The sequence below is a fragment of the Harpia harpyja genome, chromosome 12 (genome assembly GCF_026419915.1).
Source record: "Harpia harpyja isolate bHarHar1 chromosome 12, bHarHar1 primary haplotype, whole genome shotgun sequence".
NCBI lineage: Eukaryota > Metazoa > Chordata > Aves > Accipitriformes > Accipitridae > Harpia > Harpia harpyja.
In genome coordinates, this window is record NC_068951.1 from 8,259,690 (window position 1) to 8,282,776 (window position 23,087).

The window sequence follows — 23,087 nt, forward strand, 5'->3', positions numbered from 1 at the left end:
ACCACTGCTGGTCAGTCACTTGAAAAATCAAGTGAAAAATCCCAACCTTCAAAAGGATTTGAGGGCTAATTTTAGGTCTGCGCCTTGACCAAAGAGATTTACAATAATTGCCGGGGTGAAAGTTTAATTTCCTCCGCGACTTTTCTCAGCAATCCCCGAGGAACCGTGTTCTGCTGCGCAAAGAGCGTTCCCGGTCCAGCTCCCCAGATTGTCTTTTTAAGGCTTTATTTTTAAACCAGAGCCACAGGCTGCCTTCAATGGGACGTAAATTCTTCACGAGTGCCAGTCCGCAGCCGGTGGGACCTCCTGTGGAGGTGGATGAGCTTCAGCTCAAATCCTTGGCCCCAGTTTCTGGCCCCGCTCATCCCTGTCCCATTCCCCACGGACACGGAGCAGAGCGACGCCGCTCCCCCCGTGGACACCACCGTCCCCATTCATCACTAAACCCTTTTAATAGGAACCGTGATGCGAGCAAAGCAGAACATATTGCTTGTAGAAACACGGCCTTTCTGCTATGCTAAATGATTTAAAACTGGTGGTGAATAAACCTAATATCTGCTCGCTTCTGCCAATTCTCATTACGCCGGGACTCCCTCGGAGCTATTAGCTGCCTTAAAAAAATCGCTGGAAGGAGTCAAGAGAGCGGCGCAGCCAGCGCTGGGGAGGGTTGCTGGCAGCCGCCCGGCTGGAGCGTGACGTGCCCTTGAAATCCTGTGCCCGGAGGCATCCGGCGGCCGAGCGGTGCCAGCTCCGGCAGCGTGCCCTCCGCCACCCGCGCCTCCCGGCGAAGCTGGTTATTTTTAATTTCATCGCCTCCATCCTCTCTGCATCCCGGGGCAGGCGGGGGGTTATGCAGGGAGCGGGGACCGGAATGCTTTTGCAGATTTTCTTGCAAAATCCTAATGCTGTGGGTTTGCAAAGCCACAAAACCACGGTGGGGAGAGAGGAACGTGTTAGCGGGGGGAAAGCAGGGGCTGGAGGTGAAGCGTTTTGTCCAGCATCCCAGGAAAACCCTGGAAAGGAAGGTAGGAGACCTCCGTGGCCATGGCATGGGGCAGCCCAGCCGTGAAACCATTTGGTGGTGCAGGCACAGCAAAAAGCCGGGTGCGTATGTGAGCTGTCAGCCAGGCAGACAGGCCCCAGGCATCTCCCGGGTTGTCACAGCTGCAAATTGTCCAGGAACAGTCTCTAATGAGACATAAGGGAAGGATTTACTGGAGGAAGATGTCACAGGGATGAAAGGGGAAAAGAGAAGAAACCAGGAGAAATAGCGGTTTGGTTTTGTATTTATTTGTGTGGGAGAAACTGCTTTAAAATGTCCTTTGGTGTGTTAGAGAAGGCAAACAGCCAGTGACAGCCCGGCCGTGGGGCTGGAGGAGTCTCCTCCTGGGGATCGCGCTGATGTGAACACCTTGATGTGCAAATTCCCTTCTCCTCACGTCCCAACTCAGGACTTCCCTGCGAGAGGGAGAAAAGCCCTTTCCTTTCAGCACAAAGACCATGGCTAAAATTTCCTCTGCAACCTGAGCTTTTCCTTCCCCCACTGCCCGGGGTGCCTGCGCAGCCCTGGGTGAGCGATGGTCTCCCAAGATGACCCTCAAAGATGGAGAAGCCCAACCGCAGACCAGCGCAAAGCCAGACCAGCTGAAATCCCCTGGGGGAGGATATAAAACCAGGTAGATATACAAACAGGACCAAACCCCGTCCTCATCTCTCCCCAGGGTGACCGATGGAATTTGGGTGGAGGCAGAGAGCACCGGCCGACCGGAGGAGCCACGCAGGAGAGCAGTCGGCCGGCTTGCAGCATCAACAATTCATCCCGCATCCTTCTTGTGTGTGCACAGCCTGTCCCCCCGCCGTGTCCCAGCTCTTCTAGCATCTGTTCAGGATGACGTCCAGTGCCCTCTCAGTGTCGGCCCCAGATGGGGAGGGAGTAATATTTAGGGTTGATGATCTGGGAAGAAGTGCAATCTCCTGGAAGGTTTGTCCAGCTCGGTGTCAATGGACACAATCCATGGCTTCAAGATCTACCATCCTAAAGTGTTTCATTCTGCCTGATCTTGATGCCTCCACTGCATCCTGCTGGGACGGAGCTCAGTGGGCCCCTCTGAACGCCCTGGCCCCGTACAAGCAGGACGGTATTTGTGCTTGCTCAGTGTCTCCAGGGAGCACCTTTTGAAGAGAGATGGTTGCATTCAGAAACGCAACATCTCCTCTGAGGACACATCACTCATGAGGGAGTCGGGCGTCCGCAGGGGAAGCCACAGGAGCCCAGCAGCGGTGCTGCCGCTGCTCTTCTTCCTCCTGCCGATGCAAATGAAAAGCGATGCTTTTTCTGTGCTAAAACTTCCCCTCTGCACCCGCCGGCAGGACAGCAGGTGGAGAGCTCGCCAAGCGTGCAAGTATTTGCAAGCAGGTGCAGAGCCTTGCGCTGGGACGAGCACCCAGATTCCATCTCTGTGTTGGGGACACACACGTGTGTCCACACCTGGGGCTGCAGAGCTGAAACTCTGGCAAAAAAACCCCCAAAACCCCAGGGTGATCACTCCTGCCTTCTCTCGCCCAAGGGCTCTGCTCCTTTGCTGCTCCCCGCAGCCATGCCTGCCCATTTCTGCTGGAGCAAGGTCAGAGGCTATTAGCTACTCTTATATTGTCTCTGAAATATCCCTTTTCTTTGTGCTGTTCTGCTCTGCTGGGGCTGTGCTTGAAAGATGGTGTCAGAGGCTTTGTTTTGCCTGGGCAGAGCACCGTGTAGGAACCAGCCATGGGAGGCAAAGGCTTCAGAAAGCCTTCCCACACATCTTCCGTGGCCGTGCTGTCCTGGCCAGGGGGTTTCCCAGGAGTGAAGCCCTCCTCGCTGCATCACCCTTCAGTCACCTCCTGCAGCTGCATCTATTTGGTGGCCTCTGCTTGGGGACGGGCTTGGGACCCCCACTTCGCCGGTCCTCACCTACAGCCAGGATGACGGAGCTGTTCACCCCAAGGACCGCGGGACCACATCCTCCGGCACAGCTCTCCCACGGGGTCTGTCCCAGGTCGGATCCTTCCCTGCTTGCTCTCCCCAGGCATCACACAGCCATGGGCTGCCTCGACACTGCTGCTCCAGGCTCCCATTTATTCCAGAGTTCCCTCCGCTCTGTGCCCGCAGCCTCCAACCGGCGGGAGCCAAAGCCCTGGAGATTTCAGGCACACAGAAAGGGCTTTCACCTTTCTTGCTCGCAAACACTCTTGCAATGACAGCTCCTTGTGCCTGGTGATGGAGGGGAAACCACGCTGCTCCTGCCTGCGAAGGGCTGATCTTTGCTGTGCGGCATCCTCTGCCCGGCATTTCTCGCTGTGTTGGTCCAAGCGGCTCTTTCATTGCAGTTTCCCAGGGTTTTGCCTTTCCTACAGGCTGGAGAACGTCCTTCTGGCAACCTTGGCTTTGAACCAGTCCCACGCTGCTGGGTCAGGCTGGCCCCGGCGTTTCCGTAGCGCAAAGCTCTCCCTGCAGCAGCTCTGAATGCACACTTGCACGTGTGTTAAAAAAAAAGCATTAAATATTAAAGGCAAAACTGCCTCTTAAAAACATTAGCAGTTCCAAAATCCCAACCCTCCCTTAGCTTTGAAAGCTTCTTCCATCTTTTTACCAGCCCATGGGGAGCTGGTGCGAGGTGTTGTGAACAGCAAGGCTGGTGTGCAAAAAGCCTCTGGAGGAATTCCCAAAGTGAAGCCACGCGGCTCACAGCAGCGGCTGGGAAATTCCTAAGCCCTGCGAGCCTGCAGGGACTGGTGTGCGGAGAAGAACTGGGAAAAAGCCCTGGAAAAACCCAGTGCTGGGCCAGGGCACTGGAAGGTGGTCAGTGAGGGCAGCCCCCTCCCCACTCTGGGGCAGGCTGCGTCACCCCAGAGGAGGGTGACACATCACTGGGACAGGACAAGTCCCATCCTGACCCACGCACCCAGGACATGCACCGATTGCTGTGCAGCCCCAGCAGCATCTGCTCGTGGGGGTGGTGTTAGGGTCCCCTCCATCAGTGGGGACCACAGGGGGCTGGCACAGCCCCAGCTGCTGCTTTTCTTCTGCAGGGGAATGGTGATGCTTTGCCCGCTCCCGCACCCACTGCCCCCCCGCCCCCAGCACCTCCCTGGGTGGTGGGATGCTCGCTGGGAGTGGGCTGCAGAGGGGACAGCATTTGCAGAGCAAAGCGTGGGTTTTTAAACTCAGGGAGCCCTTTCCTGGCTGCTGAGGGGTGCAGTGCTGGCTCCCTGCACCCGGGGAAGGGCGAAGCCTTTTGGGGACATCAGTGGGACCATTCATGTGGGTCCAACCCAGAGCCCTCCTCTGTGCTAAACATCTTTCCCAAGCCTCTAAAACCACCAAGAGGCTATTAAAAACCCCCACCATTCCCTATAGAACCCTTTCTTTCCCCGAGAGACCCTCACGGGGGGACTCCACTGCTCCCGCTGTGGCTGGGACCTGTAGGACCACCTCCCTGAGCATCACCTTGCAGCATCAAGGCAGCAGCACAGACAGGCTGAGCATGGACCGGCACTGTGAAAAGGGGTTTCCATAGCGACAGGCACCTGCAAGGCGCCAGATCCTGGGTGTTCAGGGCAAGGATTTGGGGTGGGGGCTGGTGTGCAGAGGGGGTACCCCAGAGCCCCACACTGCAGCCGGTTTGCTGCTGGGGTGCATCCCCTGGCCGGCTCGGGGCCCCCATCGTCCCTGGGATGGCTCCGCATCTCATAAAATCACGCCTCGCATCGCCTCCCTCGATAACCCGCCGGGCGTTTTGCAGGATGCCTGGGGAGGACCTGTCCTCCCGGGGGGTTCGCAGCGGGGTGCTCAGCCCCTGCAGGGACTCCGGTGCTGCCAGCCCGCCCGTGCCTCCCTTCGGGAGCTGGGGAGCACAGCCAAGCCCCAGTGGGGTCTATGGGTTCCCCCCCGCCCCCGCTCTCTCTCAGGCTACTTTTGGCCACATACCTGGCAGGCCACATGCCGGTGTCGTCCCCCCCCCGCCGCTGCCGGTGGGGACAGTTATTCTGGGCAAAAGGTGACATCAGAGGAGGTCGTGCCAGGGCTGCGGTACTGCCTTCAGCCCCGGCACCGCTCCTTTGCGGGTGGGAAAGCCGGGCGTTGCTGCTGCAGGTTGCATTGGGGTTTTTTCCACCCGTTTTGTGTTACAGTGCTGAGCTCACAGGGGCAGCATCGGTGCAACAGGGGCAAAGCACCAGTGCAGGGGACAAAGCACTAATGCAGTGGGGACAAAGCACCATGCAATGGTGCTGAAGCACTAACGCAACAGGGGAAAAGCGCCATGCAAAGGTGACAACGCACTACTGCAACGGGGAAAAGCACCATGCAAAGGTGACAAAGCACTAATACAATGCAACAGGGGCAAAGCACTATGCAATGGGGACAAGGCACAGAGAGTGGCTCAGCGCAGACACCCTTGGCCAGTGGCACTGCCCATCCCCTTGCAGCCGTGGGCAGATGAAAGGAAGGGAGCAAAATGGGTTAGAAGAAAAGAAAAGGGTGTTAGTTCTTCCAGCACGGGTGGGACCTGCCTACCATTTGACACCTATACCGTGCCCACAGTTAGGCCACGATCGTGCCGTGCCCGAGCCACCCAAGTACCCCGGCAAGAGCGGGTACACCTCTCAAGCACCCATGGATCTGCCTGGCACCCGCACCTGCCCTGGGCTGCAAACTCCCCCCATGGCCAGGCACATCTTACCTGCAAAGCCAAAGGGAGACGTGCCTTTTGCCACCGGTGAGACCGCATCGGTAGCACATGTCCCTGCATCCCTCCCTCCCCTTGTCTTAATTCCAGCACGATCTCTCGCCCCTTCGGGTCACCGGGCCATGCTGAAAGCCAGCACAATCTCCAACTCGCCCGGGGGCTCACCGCCAGCTGGCAGCTAACCCTCAGCAAGAGCTGTTCCCAGCGGAGCTGCTGGGACTGAGCGTGGCTCGCCGGTTGCCTGAGCTCTTTGTCTTCCAGGGGAAACAGCCGTCGGGGACAGGGAAAAGAAACCGGCCGCCCTGAGACACCGCGGGGCCATGAGCTGGGTTTTTTTCCAATGAAAAGGCCGCACGCAGCTAACCGCTGAGCTTCCCACCCGGCGCTAATGGCTGGGCCAGGCTGGCAGGACACCGCTCGTTGAGCAAGGAGCTGCTGGCTGCGCTGGCCGGGAGCCGTTCCCAGTGTGACTCAGTGATCGATGGCTGGGGCATCGTTCAGGGAAATACAGCCAATTTCCTTCCTTGTTTTTTTGTTTGTTTTTTTTTTTTTTTTCCATTGCAATGCCGGCGCCAGGGGAGAGACCCTCACAGCAGCACATTGCAGGGTTGGCAGCTCGCGGGCATCTGTCCTGTGCTGGTCAATGTTAAAAAAACGTAATTGAGGAATAAAAGAATAACTGGGGCGTTTTGGAGATGCAGCCTTTCCGTGCCCGCCCTGGCTTTGCAAACTGTCACTCTGCCAAAGCAAAGCCTGGAGGTGGGCGCTGCCCCGGCCCCCCCATCCTGGGGCACCCCCAGGGATGCAGCCACGCAGGGAAGGGCTTTGCAAGCCCCCGCGGGGCTTTGGGCATAATGGGGGGCAGTGGGATTCCTAAATGTCCTCGTGCCACCCCCAGCGTCTCCCGCTGAAGGCAGGGTTGGAAAATGAAGGGCTGGGGTTTGGCTGAGCCCCCGGCACAGGCTAACGTCCCCGTAGGGAGCAGGGACCCCCTGAGGAGGGTCCTTGCCCACGGCCCCTTTGGCATCCCCAGCCCCGGCACTCTCCCGGTGCTCACCGCGGCACCACGGCATTTCCACCTTATGCGCCTCGTTTATGTTTTCCTGCCTTAATGAGAACAGACATTTGGGGGGGAGCGAGGTAAATATTTTTCCGCTTCCGCTCCGAGCTGGAAAAGCCTGCGAGGCCCATCTCCAGGGAGACTCTGTAAATAAGGCAGAGGGGGAGGACGGGGAGGGGGGGCTGCTCCATATGCTGCACCAGCTTTCGGCCCCGGCTTGCCATCAGATGTCTAACACAACAGGAAGCAATAAAACAGTTATTACCAGCCAGCACCTTCCAGCACGGCCGCGCGGAGGAGCCTGCCTTCGCTTTTGCCCTCCTTGCCCAAAACCCGGCTTAATAACAGGGCTCCCCTATTAATAGGGTTATCGGGGCACTCATATTATTAGGGCTCGTGGCAGAGATGCCCAGCTCTGCTGCAGCAGGGCACGGTGCCACTGCACCGCTGCGATTGCAGCATTGAGACAACCCTGCTGCAATTCCCATGTGCCCCCCCCCGTCCCTCCGACGGCTGCTGTTACCTCTCGCGTGGGACAGGCTGTCCCAGCTGGGGACAACCGCATGGGAAGAGCACCATGGCAAATGCATCCTGCCCAAGGGAGTTCCCAGGATTCAAACCCTGCTGTCATGTTTAAAACAACCCATCTAAAACCAGCAGCCCCGGCTGCTCCATCTATTAGGAAAGAAATGAGAGGGATGATGGTTCATAGATCGTAAAGCCATGGTGCTCGCCATGCGCCCTTGGCCGATAATTCCTGCCACGTGGCCGTAACTCCCGGCTGAACCAGAGCATGTCTTCGAGACAGACGTTCAGCCTTGATTTAAGGGCATCAAGCGGTGGAGATCCACCACCATTTCCCCGCCTGCCTACAGCAGATAATTAGAGCCGCTCTTCCAAAAATAAATACCAGTCGATCCCTATGGCCGGGCTGGTCAGGCTCCTGCCTCCAGATATCCAAACCCCTTAAATCTTATCCCCTTTTTTCCCGTATGGGCTGTGTCCATGCTCTGACGCAGCGCGATGGACCCTGCGAGCTCCCAGCCACGCGATCTGTTTATCTGCCGCATTTACTGGGTACACCCTGAACTTAAAATAACCTGCAATACCGGGTGCGTTTCTCCCGGCGCTGGCTCTGCGCGTGTTTGTGTTTGTGAAGCTCCTTTCCTGCCGGCGGGGGAGTCTCGCTCGCATCCTGCACGCCAGGCGCTGGCTCCGCTTCACTCAGCTCCACTCAAACCCTATCGATCTCACTTTTCCATTTGCAGAGCGGGGCAAACACGTTTGTGCTGCCTGCGCGTTAGTGCCTCTGCAGACCCGTTGCCAGCAGGAACCGGACCGGAGGGACGAGGCGCCTGGCCGGAGACCTTTAGAAAAATCATATTTTTTTTTTTATAGCACTGCAGTAATTGCTGCTGTGGCTTGCCCTGCAAATGCCACCGCATCGTCCCGCTCCTCCCGCATTTGGCATCCCCTGCACGGTGGGGACGGTGAGGGGCTGGAGCCGGATCGGGCCCCTCGCCACTCTCCCCTGCCTGGGGGGCAGATGGTGTGTGTGCTGCAGCCGAAAATCAAGACAGCTCGGCCGCATCCTGGCAGTGATTTCTCTCCTGTCTCCTCTGCCTGCAGCAAAAACTGAACTTGTGACCCAGATGTGAGCAGCCTGTTATCTCATTAACCATCCGGGCTTCCCCAGGAGCCTTTTATTACCATATAAACCTCCACCACCCCCTGAAATTCAGCCTGAGTCTCTGAGATGGGACGGAAGATTCTCAGGTTAAATGGATATAAAAAGCACAGGTTTTCCCGTAATTATTTTTCCTGAATATGTCGATACTAATTAAAATTGTTTCCCATAATCAAATTTAAAACAGCAAGGGAGAGCAAGGGGTCACTGAAATCCTTTTCGTTCAAGTCGCTCAGGGATAAAAGGGGCTTTCAAATGAAATTAGCAAAGAGTCCCCTCCCATCTCCCCTCCCTGCCTCTTCAGAAAGAGGACCAGCCTGTGGGGTGCTTTGGGGCTGCCCTCCGAACCCAGCCAAAAATGGGGTTTAGGGGGTGCTGGAGCTCAGGGGGGGTGCAGGGTTATGGCTCTATATGGGTGTGGCTCTATAGGCACATCATGTATAGAGGTGTGGGTCTGTAGGGATGCCCAGGGAGTTGCAGGGAAGCTGCTCACCCGCGGCAGTGGGGAGATGCAACGCCGTACCTGCCCTCACGCCACATTCAGGGGAGCATCGAGGCCCGTGCAGAGATGCCGGTGCATTCACTGCTCGCCGTAGCCGGTGCTGCCGTCGCACCGGTGCCGCAGGCAGACGCCGTGTCCCTTCACGTGGCTGCGTCAGCCCCAGCCCTGCGCACGTGCTGCCATGGGCCGTGGCCGTCTGCGGGCACTTCTGCATTTGGGGAACAGCATTTCGGAATGGTGCCGGGGAAGGGGGGATGCCACCCCATCACCATTTCTCTCCTCGCCTGACTGTAAGGAGAACTGAACCGGGCTCTGAGCAAGTGCGTCCCCAAAAAGTCATCCAGTGCAGCCAGTGACACCCGAGAAACCGGTGATGGGCCAGGCAGGGCACGATGAGTCAGCTGTACCCCAAACCCCGTGCACGCTGGGACAGCGAGGGCAGTCCTGCTCCCGCTCCCGGCCGGGCACGGTGGTGTTTGTCCTGCCTATGGCAAACCCCGCACAGGGTGAGCTGTTTTATAGCTCTTGCTTGAGGATGAGGCTTCTGCTTCCTTTAATTGACCCGCTGCTTTGGTTTTTTTGAAGGGGAAGGGGGTTCAGGCACAGGTCTGCCAGTCCTGCCCTTTCCCTGGTCTTGCCAAGCTTGGCTGGGGGGTTCCAGGAGGTTTTGGGGGGCTGGAGGAGACATCTCCCGGTGCCCAGCCACCCAAGGACACCCCCCGCCACATCCAGGGCATCTTCCCAGGCACCAAAATTGCCGATTTTTGTTTTGTGCTACGCACGAGCATCTCACCAGCTGTTCTAGTGCACGCTGCTCTGCCCGGAGGGACGAGGCTTCCCCCCGGAGCCCTGCAACCCCCGGCTCTGCCCGCGCCCTTCGTCTCCAGTACGTCTCTAGAAAGCAGCTCTGAAAACTTGGCCGAAGCGCCGGCCAGCCGCAGGCAGGCAGTGACCCGAGAGCCCTCCCCAGTTCGGGCTTTCCCTGCCTCCGGTCAGAGGTTTTTGGCAGCCAAAGCCGGACTCTCGGGAGCGGCAGTTGTTTGCTGTCCGGGACACCCACATGGCCCTTAGCTGCCGTAAGATCGCCGGGGCTGAGATGAGCAAGCGGTGCGTTACCCCGAGCGCTGCCGGTGCTCGCCGCGATGCCCCGGGTGCGCGCAGCCCCTCGCCGGCGGCTGGTGCCGGGGGAAGGCAGGAGTTGTGGGTCCTTGTGCCACGCAGTGGCAGTAGGAACTGCTGGAAGCTGTGAAACAGCATGATTAAAAGAGAAAACAACACCCTGCATCTAACCTCTGCCCTCCCCAGGAGGGATTTTGGGGCAAATTGGTGAATTTGCCATTTTTATTTTGCATGGAAGGAGGCCGTGACTCTGCCTGAGGGATGAAACCCAGCAGCTCCAGGGCCAGGGTTAGATGCTCCCCAGTAACACCTGGGAGTCCTGGGGGGCTGCAAAAACCTCTGGCACAGCCCTCTGCCCTCCAGCCCCTCGCGGTGGGGGAGCACGTCTCTCGGCTCTCCCCAGATCCCCTCGTGCTCACTGGGCTCGGCAGAAGGAAGCCATGGCTAAATCCCAAGGTCAGAGCCTGTAAAGCAGCCTGGCCCCACCAGGCTGGGGCTGCCGGGGTCCCCTGGGGCTGGAAAAGCAAAAGAAAAGGAGGATGAGGAAGGGGGGGCATCACGACCAGCTCCCCCAAAATTAGCCAGGCAAATTTACACCATTCAACCCGAGTACCTTTACCAACAGCCGCGTGGGGATATACAGAATATCTCTGGTTTTGGAGGCTGCCTGGGCTCAAGCCCCCCTGCTTCCATAGTCCCTCCTTCACTGGGAGCCGTTCACCTGGCCCGTGGGATGCCGATGTTCGCCGGCAGCCAGGACGACGGCTCCAGCACACGGGGACAGAGGTCCTGCCCTTCCTGGCGCTGCGAGACATCACTGCCTTTAGCTGCTGTAATGGGTTTCTAAAATTAGCTGTACACTCTGCCCTTGGATTCGAGCGGGACAGTTCTCAGTTGTTTAATATCAAAAGTCAAAAAAAAAAAAAAAAAAAGGAAGCAAAGCACAAAAGCAACCCCATCAATGCATGTCTAAGTTTATTTTATCACTTGTCCTGCAGAACTCAACATCTATGTTAAGTCATTTATGAAGAGTACAAGTGTGAATAACTGCAGAAGTTTTGCAATTCCAAGACACCACATACAGCTTCTAAAAAAAGCAAATTTAACCTTCCCAACAAAGCCTCAACAAGCATCCCACCCTTCCCCAGATCATGTTTCTGAGCTACTGATTTCAGACAGCAAAAGCTCATCTCCTCCACATCTGAAGTTGATTATTTTTATGAAGAGGTCCCCGGCACGCGGCAGCATCACCCCCCTCGCCCCTCGCTGGCATCTCGCCCCATGGGTGCCTCCCTTCCGGACGGGCTCAGCTTACCCCACGCCGAGCGGGACAGGTGCAGGTTGGTCCCTCAGGGTTTATCCCTCCCTTCGATTTATGAGTATTTTACATTTTGCCACGGGCCACAGCTCCTATAAATAAACCTGGGCTGCCCGTGGCAGATGTGAAGCCTATCGCTGCCTGCATGCTCCGTTAGAGGCCTCAGCTTCCCAGCAGCGTGAATGTGAATAGATCTGAATCTGCAATGAAATATTAATTGGAAGCAACACTATTCTATCTTCGGAAGGGGAATTTTAATTGAGGACCACCATTAGCTAACAAGCTAATATCTTCCTGCACCACGTGGTCACAGCGAGCCGAGGCAGGAACAGGAGGTGCTCTTTTTAATCAGAGCTTCTCCTATCACCTCTTTCTCCCCAAATCAACCCAAATTAGCAGCCCAGTGTTCATCACCCAGCAAACCCGCCACCAGCAATTGCTTGATTTGACTTGTAGTTTCCTAAAAGGGGCAGATATTGAGCAGATCAACTACAAGGCAAGTAAAGCCCCGTAAGGCCAGGTACTGCCTTGGATTAGGTGAAGCCGTTGCACCCAGCAGGGCAACCAACACTCCGCAGAAACATCTCAGCAAGGTGAGCGTCCGGAGCATCCCAGTGAGATCCGTCCTGACCAGCAACACCTCCCTTCATGCCCATTAAGTCATAACTAGCTGGGCTGTTTTCAAGCTGATGGCTCGAGTTCAAGACGAGCATCTGCTGGCGCTCAGTGGGGTGATACGGGGTGCTGCAGAAGGTCCCAAGAAGCCCTTCAGATGGAGCACAGGGCTGAGCAACAGCTTAATTTGACTTGGGAGGCAGCAAGAAGGCAAGGTGCTGAGCAACCCCGTCTTTGGGGATGGCTGATTTTTATCTGCTGCTGTCTCGCTTGCTCCGTCACAACCTGGCAGGACTGCTTGCTTTCTGATAATTCAATAAATGGGAGTAAAATAGGAATTCTCAAATATCACCACACTTGAAAATGCAAGGTTCAGGATGTTGTTTTTTCCCCCCATTCCTGGCTAAATTTAGTCCACCCAGTGTTGCACTGAATTCGAAACAGGATGGAAAGAGAGATTGTATCTGAGAAGAGTACCTCTAGTCTTGCATTTTCCATGTATTTTGGTAAAGACAGCTCTCTGGGACACCCGGGAGGACACGGGCACCACTGCAGCCTCCTCCAGGGAGGGAGGCAGGGCTGGAAACACCGTGTCCTGCAAAACAACTCTCCGTTAGCTGAGGCTTTTGATTTCCAAGGGTGGGAGTGGGGGATGATCATTGCCTCCATCCTACAAAGCAGAAAGCAAAGCTACAGCGAAGTGGCCAGCAGGGAGCGAAGGGACAGATCCTGCCGCAGGATGAAAGGGGAGCGGGCGCCAGCGAAGTTGCGTCCATCCGTCACTGCCACATGTCGCCCGTGTCCCCGTTCTCGTGGAACTTGTGGACGTGGTCGGCGTACCTGGGGAAAGGGCACAGCCATGTTAACTCACAGCAAGGTCTGAAGCACTTTGGCGGCTGAGCAGGAGCTGCTTCGTTTCTGAGCGCTAGCCATGATAATTAGCACCACGCTTTCCCCCAGCCATGGGCAGCAGCGCCTGGGAGCTGCTCAGGGCAACCGGAGTGAAGGCACGGGCCTGATCCTGATCTCCAGGCTCACGTTTGGCTTTAGCAGGCTTCCTCACCCGGGCAAGAACAGCTCAAGGGAAGGGATTTGGAAAACACCTGCCTGAAGACAGGCGGTTGCCTCGCTCCGTGCACTTTTTCTCCCCCCTCATCCTCATTGGATTAAGGATTTAAAACCCAGTGAACCACCCTCATTTGCAGGATAGATGTGCATTAAGCAGCACCCAAAAACTGCTGCAAACCACCGGGCTCTGTCCACCGAACCTGGGTGGACAATGCTGCCGAGCCCCGGGGCCAGGCTGACCCAGCCTATCCTCACACCCACTTCTTAGCACAGTACGCGGCACAATCCCTTCCCACGCTCTCGCTCCAGGCCGTTTTGTAGAGCACCTGCAAAATAAGAAATGCAATCAGCTCTGCTTTCACCTGCCCATCTCTGCCCACCCTTGCAGCAGCCCGTGTCACCGCTGGGCCATCCCATCCCTGCCATCCTGTTCCCGTGGCCACTGGCAAAATCTCTGCTACAGTGTTTTGCAGGCATCCGTGGCTTTAGTGCATCAAGCAGAGACCTGCAGCGATGCTCTGGGTAAAATCAGTGTCGCAGCCTTACACTACCAGCATGGAGAAACCCAGCGTGTGTTTCAGGCGGTTGCCCTCAGGACGGTCAGGACGACCTTTTCCAGTGGGTTATTTTTGCCGGGGCAGCGCTGCCGCAGCTGCGGCGGTTTGAGGTAAGGCGGGCACGCTCGAGGCTGCACCCAGATGGAGATGTGTTTTTGGAACAGGCTTAAGGAAGGTCACTGCTCGGTTTGGCTCCTTTTTCCCTTCAGGCCACCAGGTTTCCATTTCAAAGCTGTGGTCCGAGGAGGCGGGGAGGCAGCGGTGGGCGCTGGGAAGAGGGAGAAGCCCTCCCGTCCCAGGCTGATGCACTCAAGCCTTGGGGATTTGTAAGCCGTTGTTATCTTATCACCAGGGAAATACTCTAACTCCACAAACACCCGTCAGCGGGCCTCCAAATTAGGGTTAATTGAAATCACAACAGGCAGAAGGCAGCAGGCGGGAAGGGGTGAAGGCCGCGCTGTCTCCCGGGATTAGCAGCAAAGACATTGCTCCCACCGCCAGGATGGAGGAGCCGGCGGATTGTCCGGTCCCCAGTCAGACACATGGTGTGTGCCCAGCCCAGGCAGTGCTGGGTGCTGGATGTCAGGCCCTTTTGTGTCTAGAGGAAGTAAGATCGTTCCAGCCATGTAATATTTATGAATTTCACTTTTTTTTGGGGGGTTAGAGCTTTAAAGTTTAATGATGTTTAACTTTTTATTTTCTTTGCTCCTTTCCTCACCAAAATAACACAAAGTCGGTTTTACTTTGAGAAGATCAGGAGAAATATTGTTCTGATTTGTCTTTCATCTTGTTTCATCGTTTAATTATTGATGATTTCTTTGGGTTTTTTTTCCCTGAAATGATAAATAAACTCCCAGAAACTGCAAGAATATAGGAGGAGTTTGTACCACAACTGAATCCCAGGGGATTTGGGCTGGCTCAAGCCTCTATTCCTAACCAAACCTCTACCTCTCTATTTCCAACCCTACGTACAGTCATGGAAATTTGAAAACTAGAGAAAAACAGAGCCACAGGGCAAGTAAGAACCGTGGGGAGAACCACAGCTCGCACAGCATAATGCAGAGGCAGAGCTCATCACTTGGAGAGGCAGTGAACGTAACCGAGCTCCACTGAGCAGGAGGTTAAGGGATGTATGCAGAAATAGGAAGGTGGAATTGCACATGGTCTAGAAACAGGCAATGTGGGGTCACGGGATGTATTTTATTCCTAAAATTGCTTACGGTATTAGCTTCACAATAATTAATCAAAATTTTGCTGCCTGATGAGCAGAGGACTTGCTTGCCTGCGTGCAGGGATGGCAAACCAGACCTGCACCCAAATAGGCTAAACCCCGTGTGAGCTCCCAGGACGGTGGCACCAGGGCCCCACGGCTGTTTCCAGGCACGACATGAAGACACAGATGGCTTCCAGCTCCTGTCCTTGGGCAAGTCCGTGCCCACCCAAGGGTGGCCATTCCTGCCCCATGAAGCCAAGGGGCATATTTATTGGCATGTACGTGTCTCCGCTGAGCCGTGCTGCCCACGGTCCCAGCCGCCCTGTGCCTCCGGAGCCAGTGAGATAGCAGCTGCAACGCACTCACTTGGCTTAATATCTTAAAAAAGCAAAAATTGCCCCTGGATGGGATGCTTGCTGACACTTTTTTGGGGTGCCCCCCTCCCTACGTGGCCCCTGCACTTACCAGGAAGACAAGGCAGTGTAGGAACAGGGTGTAGAAGAAGGCAACCGTACGAGCTGTCTTGTTGGACAGGATGAGCCGCCCCTGCAGCAAGAGCAGAACAGAAAACCCCATTTTAATGTGGTTCAGTGGAAACCAGCCCTCCCCGCGCACAGTCTCGGAGAGACATTGGCTGAGATCAGGGCCCTGTTTGTGCTAGACCCTACGTAAATGTGTGGGCAAGATGGGATGCTTTGCCACCCATCTGTGCTCATCTCTGAGCAGCCGCTCTCCTTCAAGGTGACTACCACAAGTGCCTATGCTCTCAGCCCAAAACTGCCCAAATCGAGGTGAATTCAGGGCTGCGAACCGTGGGGTTTCCTGCACTGAAAACTCTCAGAGTTCATTTTGAGCTGCTTTTACCCCAGCTTTCTCCACTGGCTCTGCCTGCTCCCTCTGCACCAGCCCTGACTCAGTGCCTGCCTGCGGCACAGCGCTGCTCCGGAGAGAAACCCCGGCAGTAATTAAGTCTCGCACATTTTTAATTCATCAGCTCAAACAATTTGTGATTTGCAGCGTCCCCTCGCCGCCTCCTCAGCAGGGCGGCTGAGCAAACGCTACGCTGGTGTTCCCGAAAGCTGGCCTTGCTGCACAGCCCTGCCTGCACCCCAGCTCTGCTGTGGGACCCCAGGAATGTCTCAGAGGAGGATTTTGTAGCCAGACCCACAGCGATGGTACAGCCTCCCAAGCGCCCTGGCATGTTTTAAGGGTGACCACTCTGCACCCTGGGGTTTGCATGCTCCTCCAGCTCCTGGCGTCCCTCCCTGTGAACCTCCAGCCAGCTCAGCCTAAAGCAACCACGGTCCCGTGCCATGGCTCTGGACCCACCGGCAGCAAAGAGCCGGTAAAGTGGGATTAAAGGCTTGGTACGGTGTGGAGTCCCCAGCTTTGGCAGTGGCGAGGCAATGTGCTTGCTGAGAGCTGTGAACACCCTCTGCCAGGCTGCAGTGATGGCTGAGCACCTTGGAAAATGTATGCTCTCAAGGATGCCAGTTGCTGCTAGGCTATTGATTTTAGGGGAGTTGCGTGCCGGACCCTTGGCTGCTTTCCCCAGTAACAGCCCTGCTGCTGCACGGGGGAGGCTCATGGCTGGGCCTGGTGGTCCGCGCAGGTCCCTGGGGTCCCACAGCTTGTCCCGCTGCTCTTCCGACTTGTCACAGATAACTGTATTTAAGGGAAGGTCTTCACCCCTGCTTCCTCACCCCTGAGCATGAGCTCTCAGGCAAGTGCTGCCTCCTCCTGCTGCCAGTCCCCAGCACGGCTGGGTACCGCTGCGGGAGAGGTCACGAGGTGGAGGAGCATCAACGACCCTTGGGAAGGCACACAGCACTGCTCGGGCTAAAGCAAAGCACCCCCAAAGTAGGGAGTGCCAGATGGACATTGCCCTGTGGGATTTCAGAGAACAACCAGGAACATGGAAATGCCTTGGGCATCTTCAAAACCTCACTAGTACCCTGGTCTGCAGGTTTACCCATTTCTCTGGCTCTGCAGGGTCTATCCTGAAAGATTTACCCTCCACCTTTGCCAGTCCTGCGCCAGCCCGCAGAGATGTCCGAGCTCGCTGGGTACGAGAAACCCTGCGGGACCAGGCAGTGTCGTGCTCCAACCCCTCATTTTGGGGAGGCCACTGAACAGCAGCCAGACCCTAACGATGTCTGAGCCCTTCTGGCTCAGGACACTGGAGTCCCAATGGGAAAATCTTTGTGTCCATCCCTTCAAAAGAGCCAAAGCCGGGACTAACCGCAGCCTAGAAAAGCAGCTTACGAAGGATGGATCCTACCTTCCTACATAGAACTTTTTATTCCTGCTGTAAACGTTAGGGATTCATTATGGACATAAGCACATTCCCCAAACCACAACGTGGGCTTTCCAAAGCTGGCATTAAAACCCACAGATCTCCCACCAAACCAACTCTGGGCTGAAATCTTCTTTGCTATTCATGGCCATGGCGGAGGCTGCTGTAACAAACAAGATTATGTTCTTAAATATTCCCAAGGAATAACTCCCCTAAGTCAGTTTTTTTTGTAAATGCCTTTCATTAATTCTCTGTGGTGCTGGCACGCCACCCAATCCATATTCATGTTGGCATTTGCTTGGTTTTTATGCAAATGACAACTTTGCCTTTATTACAAGATAGTTCTGTATTCTGTGGCTGTTGCAGACCAGCGGTCCCACATTAACCTCTGTTGTGCCAGACAGCTGGGGGTTAGCTCGGCCAAAACCTGATCCCGAGCCTGCTGCTAATGTCACAAATAATGTCAGATCTCAGTAACAACACTTTTAGCTCAGAAAGCAGTATTCATCCCTAAGAGATGGTACCCAATACCCACCGTGGCAGCAGCAGCCCTCCTGCCCGCTACGGCTCAGGCAAGGACCCTCTGCTGCTGCAGACACTAGCAGCTCCCCAATATTTTCCCCGATGCTTTTTTTGGAAGAGCAGGAAGGGTCAGGGCTCGAGAAGAGGTTTTTCTGGAGAATGCGATAAGAAACCACTATGCGCCCGAGGATGCTGTGCTGTGCAAGGCAGAGCGTCTCCCCTGGAGCGGGACCCTTCGCGGCCCGGCGCTCGCCTGCTCCCCAGCTGTGCGGGGTGCCGGGGCTCTCTGGGTGAGTCTTCTATGGGGAGTCGGGCTGAGCTAACCCCGACTGCATGCTGTGTGCAAAGAGGCTTTGTCCCCGGGCCAGCCCTCGGCCGGGGGTGCAGTGCTGAGCCCCCCCAGCCATGTTACAAACCAGAGGAGAGCTGCTTCCCGCAGCCCAGCGCATCCTCCTCCCAGCACTTCCCCGGGGGAGAGACAGAAGTTCATGGTGATCCTCTGAGACACACGCTGTCCCCGAGCTCCCGGGCTGTGCCCTGACACTGCAGCGGCCTGGGCTGTGGCATCGCTGGCTGGGTTGGGTCTGGGTCACCCGCTCTGGCCAGGACCCCCTGGGATGCTGTGGGATGGAGTGGGGGAAAAGGGAAGGAAAAGGGAAGGGAGGAAATTGAGTTCTCCCAAACTGAGCCCCAGCGCGGCCCTGGCATGGACTGCACCCCTGCCCGGCGGAGCAGGGATGGTGTCTGTCCCCCACCCATGGCCAAGCCCAGCAGCAGCATTCCCAGTGCAGGCACTGGGCTAAAAACCTCTCGTCACCCACTGTGGCACGGCGGATGCAGCCCACTCACCATGCTCAGCGTGGCTTTATCCCAGGGACTGAGGCTCAGGTACTTCCGCTGGCGTTCCTGCAAGTAAACAGTACAAGAAGCTGATTTTTGAGCCTCAAATGGCTGATTTGGGGTTTGCAAATCAGGAAAGGAGCTCTGTGCCTTGGGATGCTCCCATGCCCCCATACACACAGCTGTAGGGGACACTGGGTGTGGACAACGGCTTTTTTTTTTTAAATTATTTTTTAATGTGAATGGCATTTGAGTATGTTTTGTGCTGTCCCTGGATTTCATCCGAGTCATAAAATAATTTCCCTGAGAGGTTTCATTCTCTGGCTGCTCCCTCCCTTCAACACACCCGGACCACCTTGCTGTGAGCAAAACCAGAACCGAGCAAAGCAACCTGCTCATCGCCCGCAGCACGCTGCAAAGCCTCTTTCCTCCCTATGCTGGGCAAAGCCAGGCTCTGTGGTGCCAAAACAGGGCCGGCTGAGTCCTACCCCGGCCGCGGGAGTCAACGATCCCATGGCAGAAGGAGGGTCTGATGCGGAGGGAGGGTGCTGGGGGCTTTTCATACCTTCCTGCTGAAGGAGGAGAAGGGGTCCAGGCGCTCTTCGTACTGGGAGGAGTAGCGCTGCTCGGTGTCGTCCCTGCTGCCGCCCTGCGGGAGCAAAGGCAAGGTGAGAGCCAGCGGGCACCGGTGCTGGCGTAGCTGCCCGTGCCTATCCCCCGCCAGTGCAAGAGGTGTATGGACACCCAGCACAGGGACAGGCCCCCCCGCCAACCCCCCTGAGCTGCTCATTTGGAAGACATCACCCCCAAAGGATGGAGCAGCACAGCCCAGAGCTGACCTGCGGGGCCGACAGCATCTGTCCCCTTCAAAAAGGAGAAGCACAACAGGAGCTATTTAACAAAGTCCTTTCTTCCACGGGGACTCCACCTGCGCCTCCCTATTTTTTGCCCTTTCCGTGAAATAATAGTCATCTGTGTCACCCCAGAGAGCTCACCTGGAAACACCTGGGCTAGTGCAAATCCCACTCTGAATTCCTTTGCTGCTGGGCCGGGTAGGAGGCAGACAGCAGTTTAGGAGGAGGAAATCATTGTTTAAACATACAGCTGTTATTAGCTGGGCAAAGGGCAAGGAAAATGAAGGAAACTCCTTCAAAGAAGTGAAAGGTTTAGGTCGGTTCAGCCAGGCTGGGTTTTAAACTCCTCCTGGGACAGAGGTTCCCCTCGCGCAGCCTCGCAGGCGGTGCTGGAGGAACGGCGGCAGCGAACCCCGAGGATGCTCGCGCAGCCTGCACATCCCTGCTCCTCCTTTCTCCAATGCTACCTCTGCAGGTCACAAGAATTGCAGATTCCACGTCGTTCATACCTAAATCCAGCCTGGAAACAGCACGTGCTGCCACCAGGCATGATCGTAGTCCAGTGTGAGCCCTGGCTCTCAGCTACGTGGGCTGCATGCCCCTGCTCAAGGGCTCCGGTGCTAATCCATCTCTCTCCCCCAGCACTGTGCCTTCTCCAGCTCTGCCCTGCCAGCACCGTGATGCTGACATTTACCAAGGTCTTTCTGGACCATTTACTACGTGCCGCTGGTTGTCCTCCTGCCCGACCACCCCAGCACGCTGGCCGGTGGCTCCGTTTCACCGCGGGTAAACCCCGCTGCACGCAGACCTTTAGCAAATATGCCCTTACACGCCGCAATACGATCCACGGGTCACCGCGCAGTCAGAAGCCAGCGATGAGACCAGCTCCCAATTTAGGGGCGATGAATTCGCTATAGCCTGGCCTTATTGAATGATCTTTGATGATTATTTTTAACATGTCACATGCCCGATTAGGTGGTGAATTATGCAATCCTCTGTGCTGCTGCGTCGAAGGCTTTTGCTCTTTAGATCATGTGAATGGCATTCAGGGGTTGCCTTGTGGCAGCAGATAAACAGGGGTATGATCTTCCGCGGGAGAAACGGGCAAAAATGTCAGAGGCCCCGACCCAGCGTCATCACTGAGACATAAATAAAAGAACCAAATAAGGTCCTTCACGGCTGTAGGAGTTTCCCATCCCCAAATGCTATTAAAATATCCATCAATAAAAAGGACTCAGTCCAGTCAGCAGCTTTGGGGGAGGACGGCAGGGTAAGCAGAAGGCAGGGTGAGGAGCCGGCATTCGAACCGATGTCCCACCCCCCGTTATTGTCACTTTTGCATTTATAAGGAAAGCCTGAGGTCACGGTAGCCCAGCTCCAACCAAGGAAGTGGTTGCAGCTGAAAGCTCCCCAGGCGGCAGCCTGACCCGCTGCCAAAACCCCCAGGGATTTCCAGGGATGAAACCCCCAAGGGACGTGACATGAGAAGAGCAGGTTGCAGCAAAGTCTGGCCCCCCTCCCCAGCCTCCTCCTGGTGTTACTGGGATGGTTTTGGGCCGGTTTCTGCTCTTTTGGGGACAGGCCCTGGCTGCCCAGGAGAGTGAGAAGCCGAGCAGCTCTCTCTGCTGGCCACAAGAAATTCAGAGCAGTGGGGAATGAACATAGGTATGACAGGATGAATTATTTTTCAGCCTCTGACTGTAGGGATTTATTGCAGAAGGTCCCAATTTAACATTTTGCTGCCTGGCTGGGCAGGAGCATCCACGACTTGCCTGCTGGAGCATCACGCTGCTGGCAGTGAGCATCAAAGGCGTTTCTAGCAGCTCTTTCGGGGAGGGTCTGAGCTTCTGTCATCGAAGATGTCAGCCACCCTTCAGCACAGTTAAAAACTACCTTCCCAGCAGAGAGGCTGGGTACCTCCTCCTCTATACAGAGCATTCAAACCTTCTTCACCCCGATTAGCTCTGATTTTCTAACTTTCATGCAAGGTGCATGTGGGTAATGTGCAATTTCCCCATTGGTCCTGTACACATAGGGTAATGGTCTGCGTTTGGAGTCTGTCCGTCCGTGTGAACCCAGGTGGAGGACGGACAGACAGATAGCCACTCACCCGGCCGGGGTAGCTCTGCAGGAACTTGATCTTCTCGTAGAGCTTGATGTTGTCGGCTCTCAGGTTGTCCAGCTCGCTCTGCAGAGCGTGCACCGTGTGCTGCATCATGCGGTTCTCCTGCATGGGGGAGTGAGGGGGCCATTAGCAGCGAGGCTGGGGGGAGGACAGGATCTGCCCAGGTGGGAAGTAGAAGGGGGTGTTGATTTGGTGTGTCCAGCTGGAGTTTAGTCCCCTCTCAGTACTTCAAATCCCACGGCTTTGAATTAAAATTGCTCCCAAATTAAAATTTTCCCAGCTGCTGCTGAACGAGGCCTCCAATCCCGAACCATTAACGAACCTGATCCCTCCGTGGCCGAAGAAGGGCCGGACAGCCAGGGTGGCTGTGGGTGGCTTTGGGCTGAGACCTTGCCCCACAGGAGGTGGAAAGCCAGCCTGCTGGCTTTGAAGAGGTCATTTTGAGCTGTACTTCAATTTGCAGAGCTATCGGGTTTTTACTCCAAACCACATTCCCTATGTGCTTTTTATAGGGCACCCACGAACGCTGTGCCAGACGGCCAAGCACACGTGCAAGGCAACAGGGATTCGGACCTGTCCTTGAAGTGGAGCAACACCGACGGGCTGGGGGGGGGCTTTGGTCCTGCTAACAGCAGAATAGATTTTTCTCTCGCTTGCAGTGGTGCTGACTGCGTTGTGCTGATAATAAATTCCCTGCAGGTCATTAAAGCAGCCAGCTCTAGACTGCAGGTCCTGCAGCCCCCGCTGGCCACCTTCCCCACCCGACGTACCCCCTCCAGCTCCTGGTTCCTGGCCCGGAAGCGTTCCCTCTGGCTGGAGATGATGGAGAGGAGCGAGTCCACCTGCCCCTCGGGGAACGAAGTGCCAGGGGACGGCGGGTGACCTGCAGACAAGGCTTGGTATGAGAGGTGACCTGGCAGATGCCCACCATCCATCCTGGAGCGAGCAGGGCTTGCTCGAGGTTCCCCCTCTGACACCATGGGACCTCAGGGGCACCCAGGCAGATAAATTCCTGTGCACAGCTATTACAGCGTGGACTAGTTTTTATGCTTTTGTTCATTTTTTGGGGACATCCAGGGAATGGACAGGTTCACTCCCCAGGGACAACCAGTCACGTTATTTGGTGCAACCTGTGGCTGCCTTCCCATGACCCCAACCCTCCCAGTCCCTGCTACGACTCCATCCTGCAGCTTCTGCAGCAGCCGTAGCCCTAAGAAAAGACCCAGTGCCGCAACCAGCCCCTCCATCCATGTACTCTTCTCTCCCCTTCCCCTCCTTGCAAAACAGTCACCCCCATTTTGTACTTTCTCCTCTTTCAGCCACCCCAGCAAAGCAGGGGCTGCTCGCCTGCAGCCATCGCCAGCTTGCCGTGCCCAGGAGCCCCATTTTGTGGGTGCCCCATGCAGCTGCCCCCCACGACGGGGCTCTGCCGGTACCCTGGGGGGGGCTGCGGCCATCTCTCCCCACTCTGCCTTCCCAGCAGTGGGAGGCATCCACGGCCAAGGAGAAATACGTCCCCGAGGCTGTGACTCAACCAGCTGCACAGAGGATCTATTCATAGCGCAGGATGGGTGGCTGCAGGTTG

At 56.1% G+C, this 23,087-nt stretch overlaps 1 protein-coding gene across 1 annotated transcript in view; it reads right to left on the bottom strand.

Annotated features, from left to right (window-relative positions):
• Positions 1 to 11,052: 11,052 nt before the first annotated feature.
• The window catches only part of CUX1 (cut like homeobox 1), a 283,672-nt gene continuing 271,637 nt past the window's right edge, over positions 11,053 to 23,087 (bottom strand). The window contains exons 17-23 of the mRNA XM_052804541.1: positions 22,273 to 22,385; positions 21,488 to 21,604; positions 19,089 to 19,172; positions 18,533 to 18,589; positions 15,331 to 15,411; positions 13,357 to 13,421; positions 11,053 to 12,867 (exon numbers count right to left, since the gene is read on the bottom strand). Of these exons, the coding sequence (XP_052660501.1) occupies positions 12,807 to 12,867; positions 13,357 to 13,421; positions 15,331 to 15,411; positions 18,533 to 18,589; positions 19,089 to 19,172; positions 21,488 to 21,604; positions 22,273 to 22,385 (578 nt within the window). The 3' untranslated portion in view covers positions 11,053 to 12,806. The remainder of the gene's footprint in view (positions 12,868 to 13,356; positions 13,422 to 15,330; positions 15,412 to 18,532; positions 18,590 to 19,088; positions 19,173 to 21,487; positions 21,605 to 22,272; positions 22,386 to 23,087) is intronic.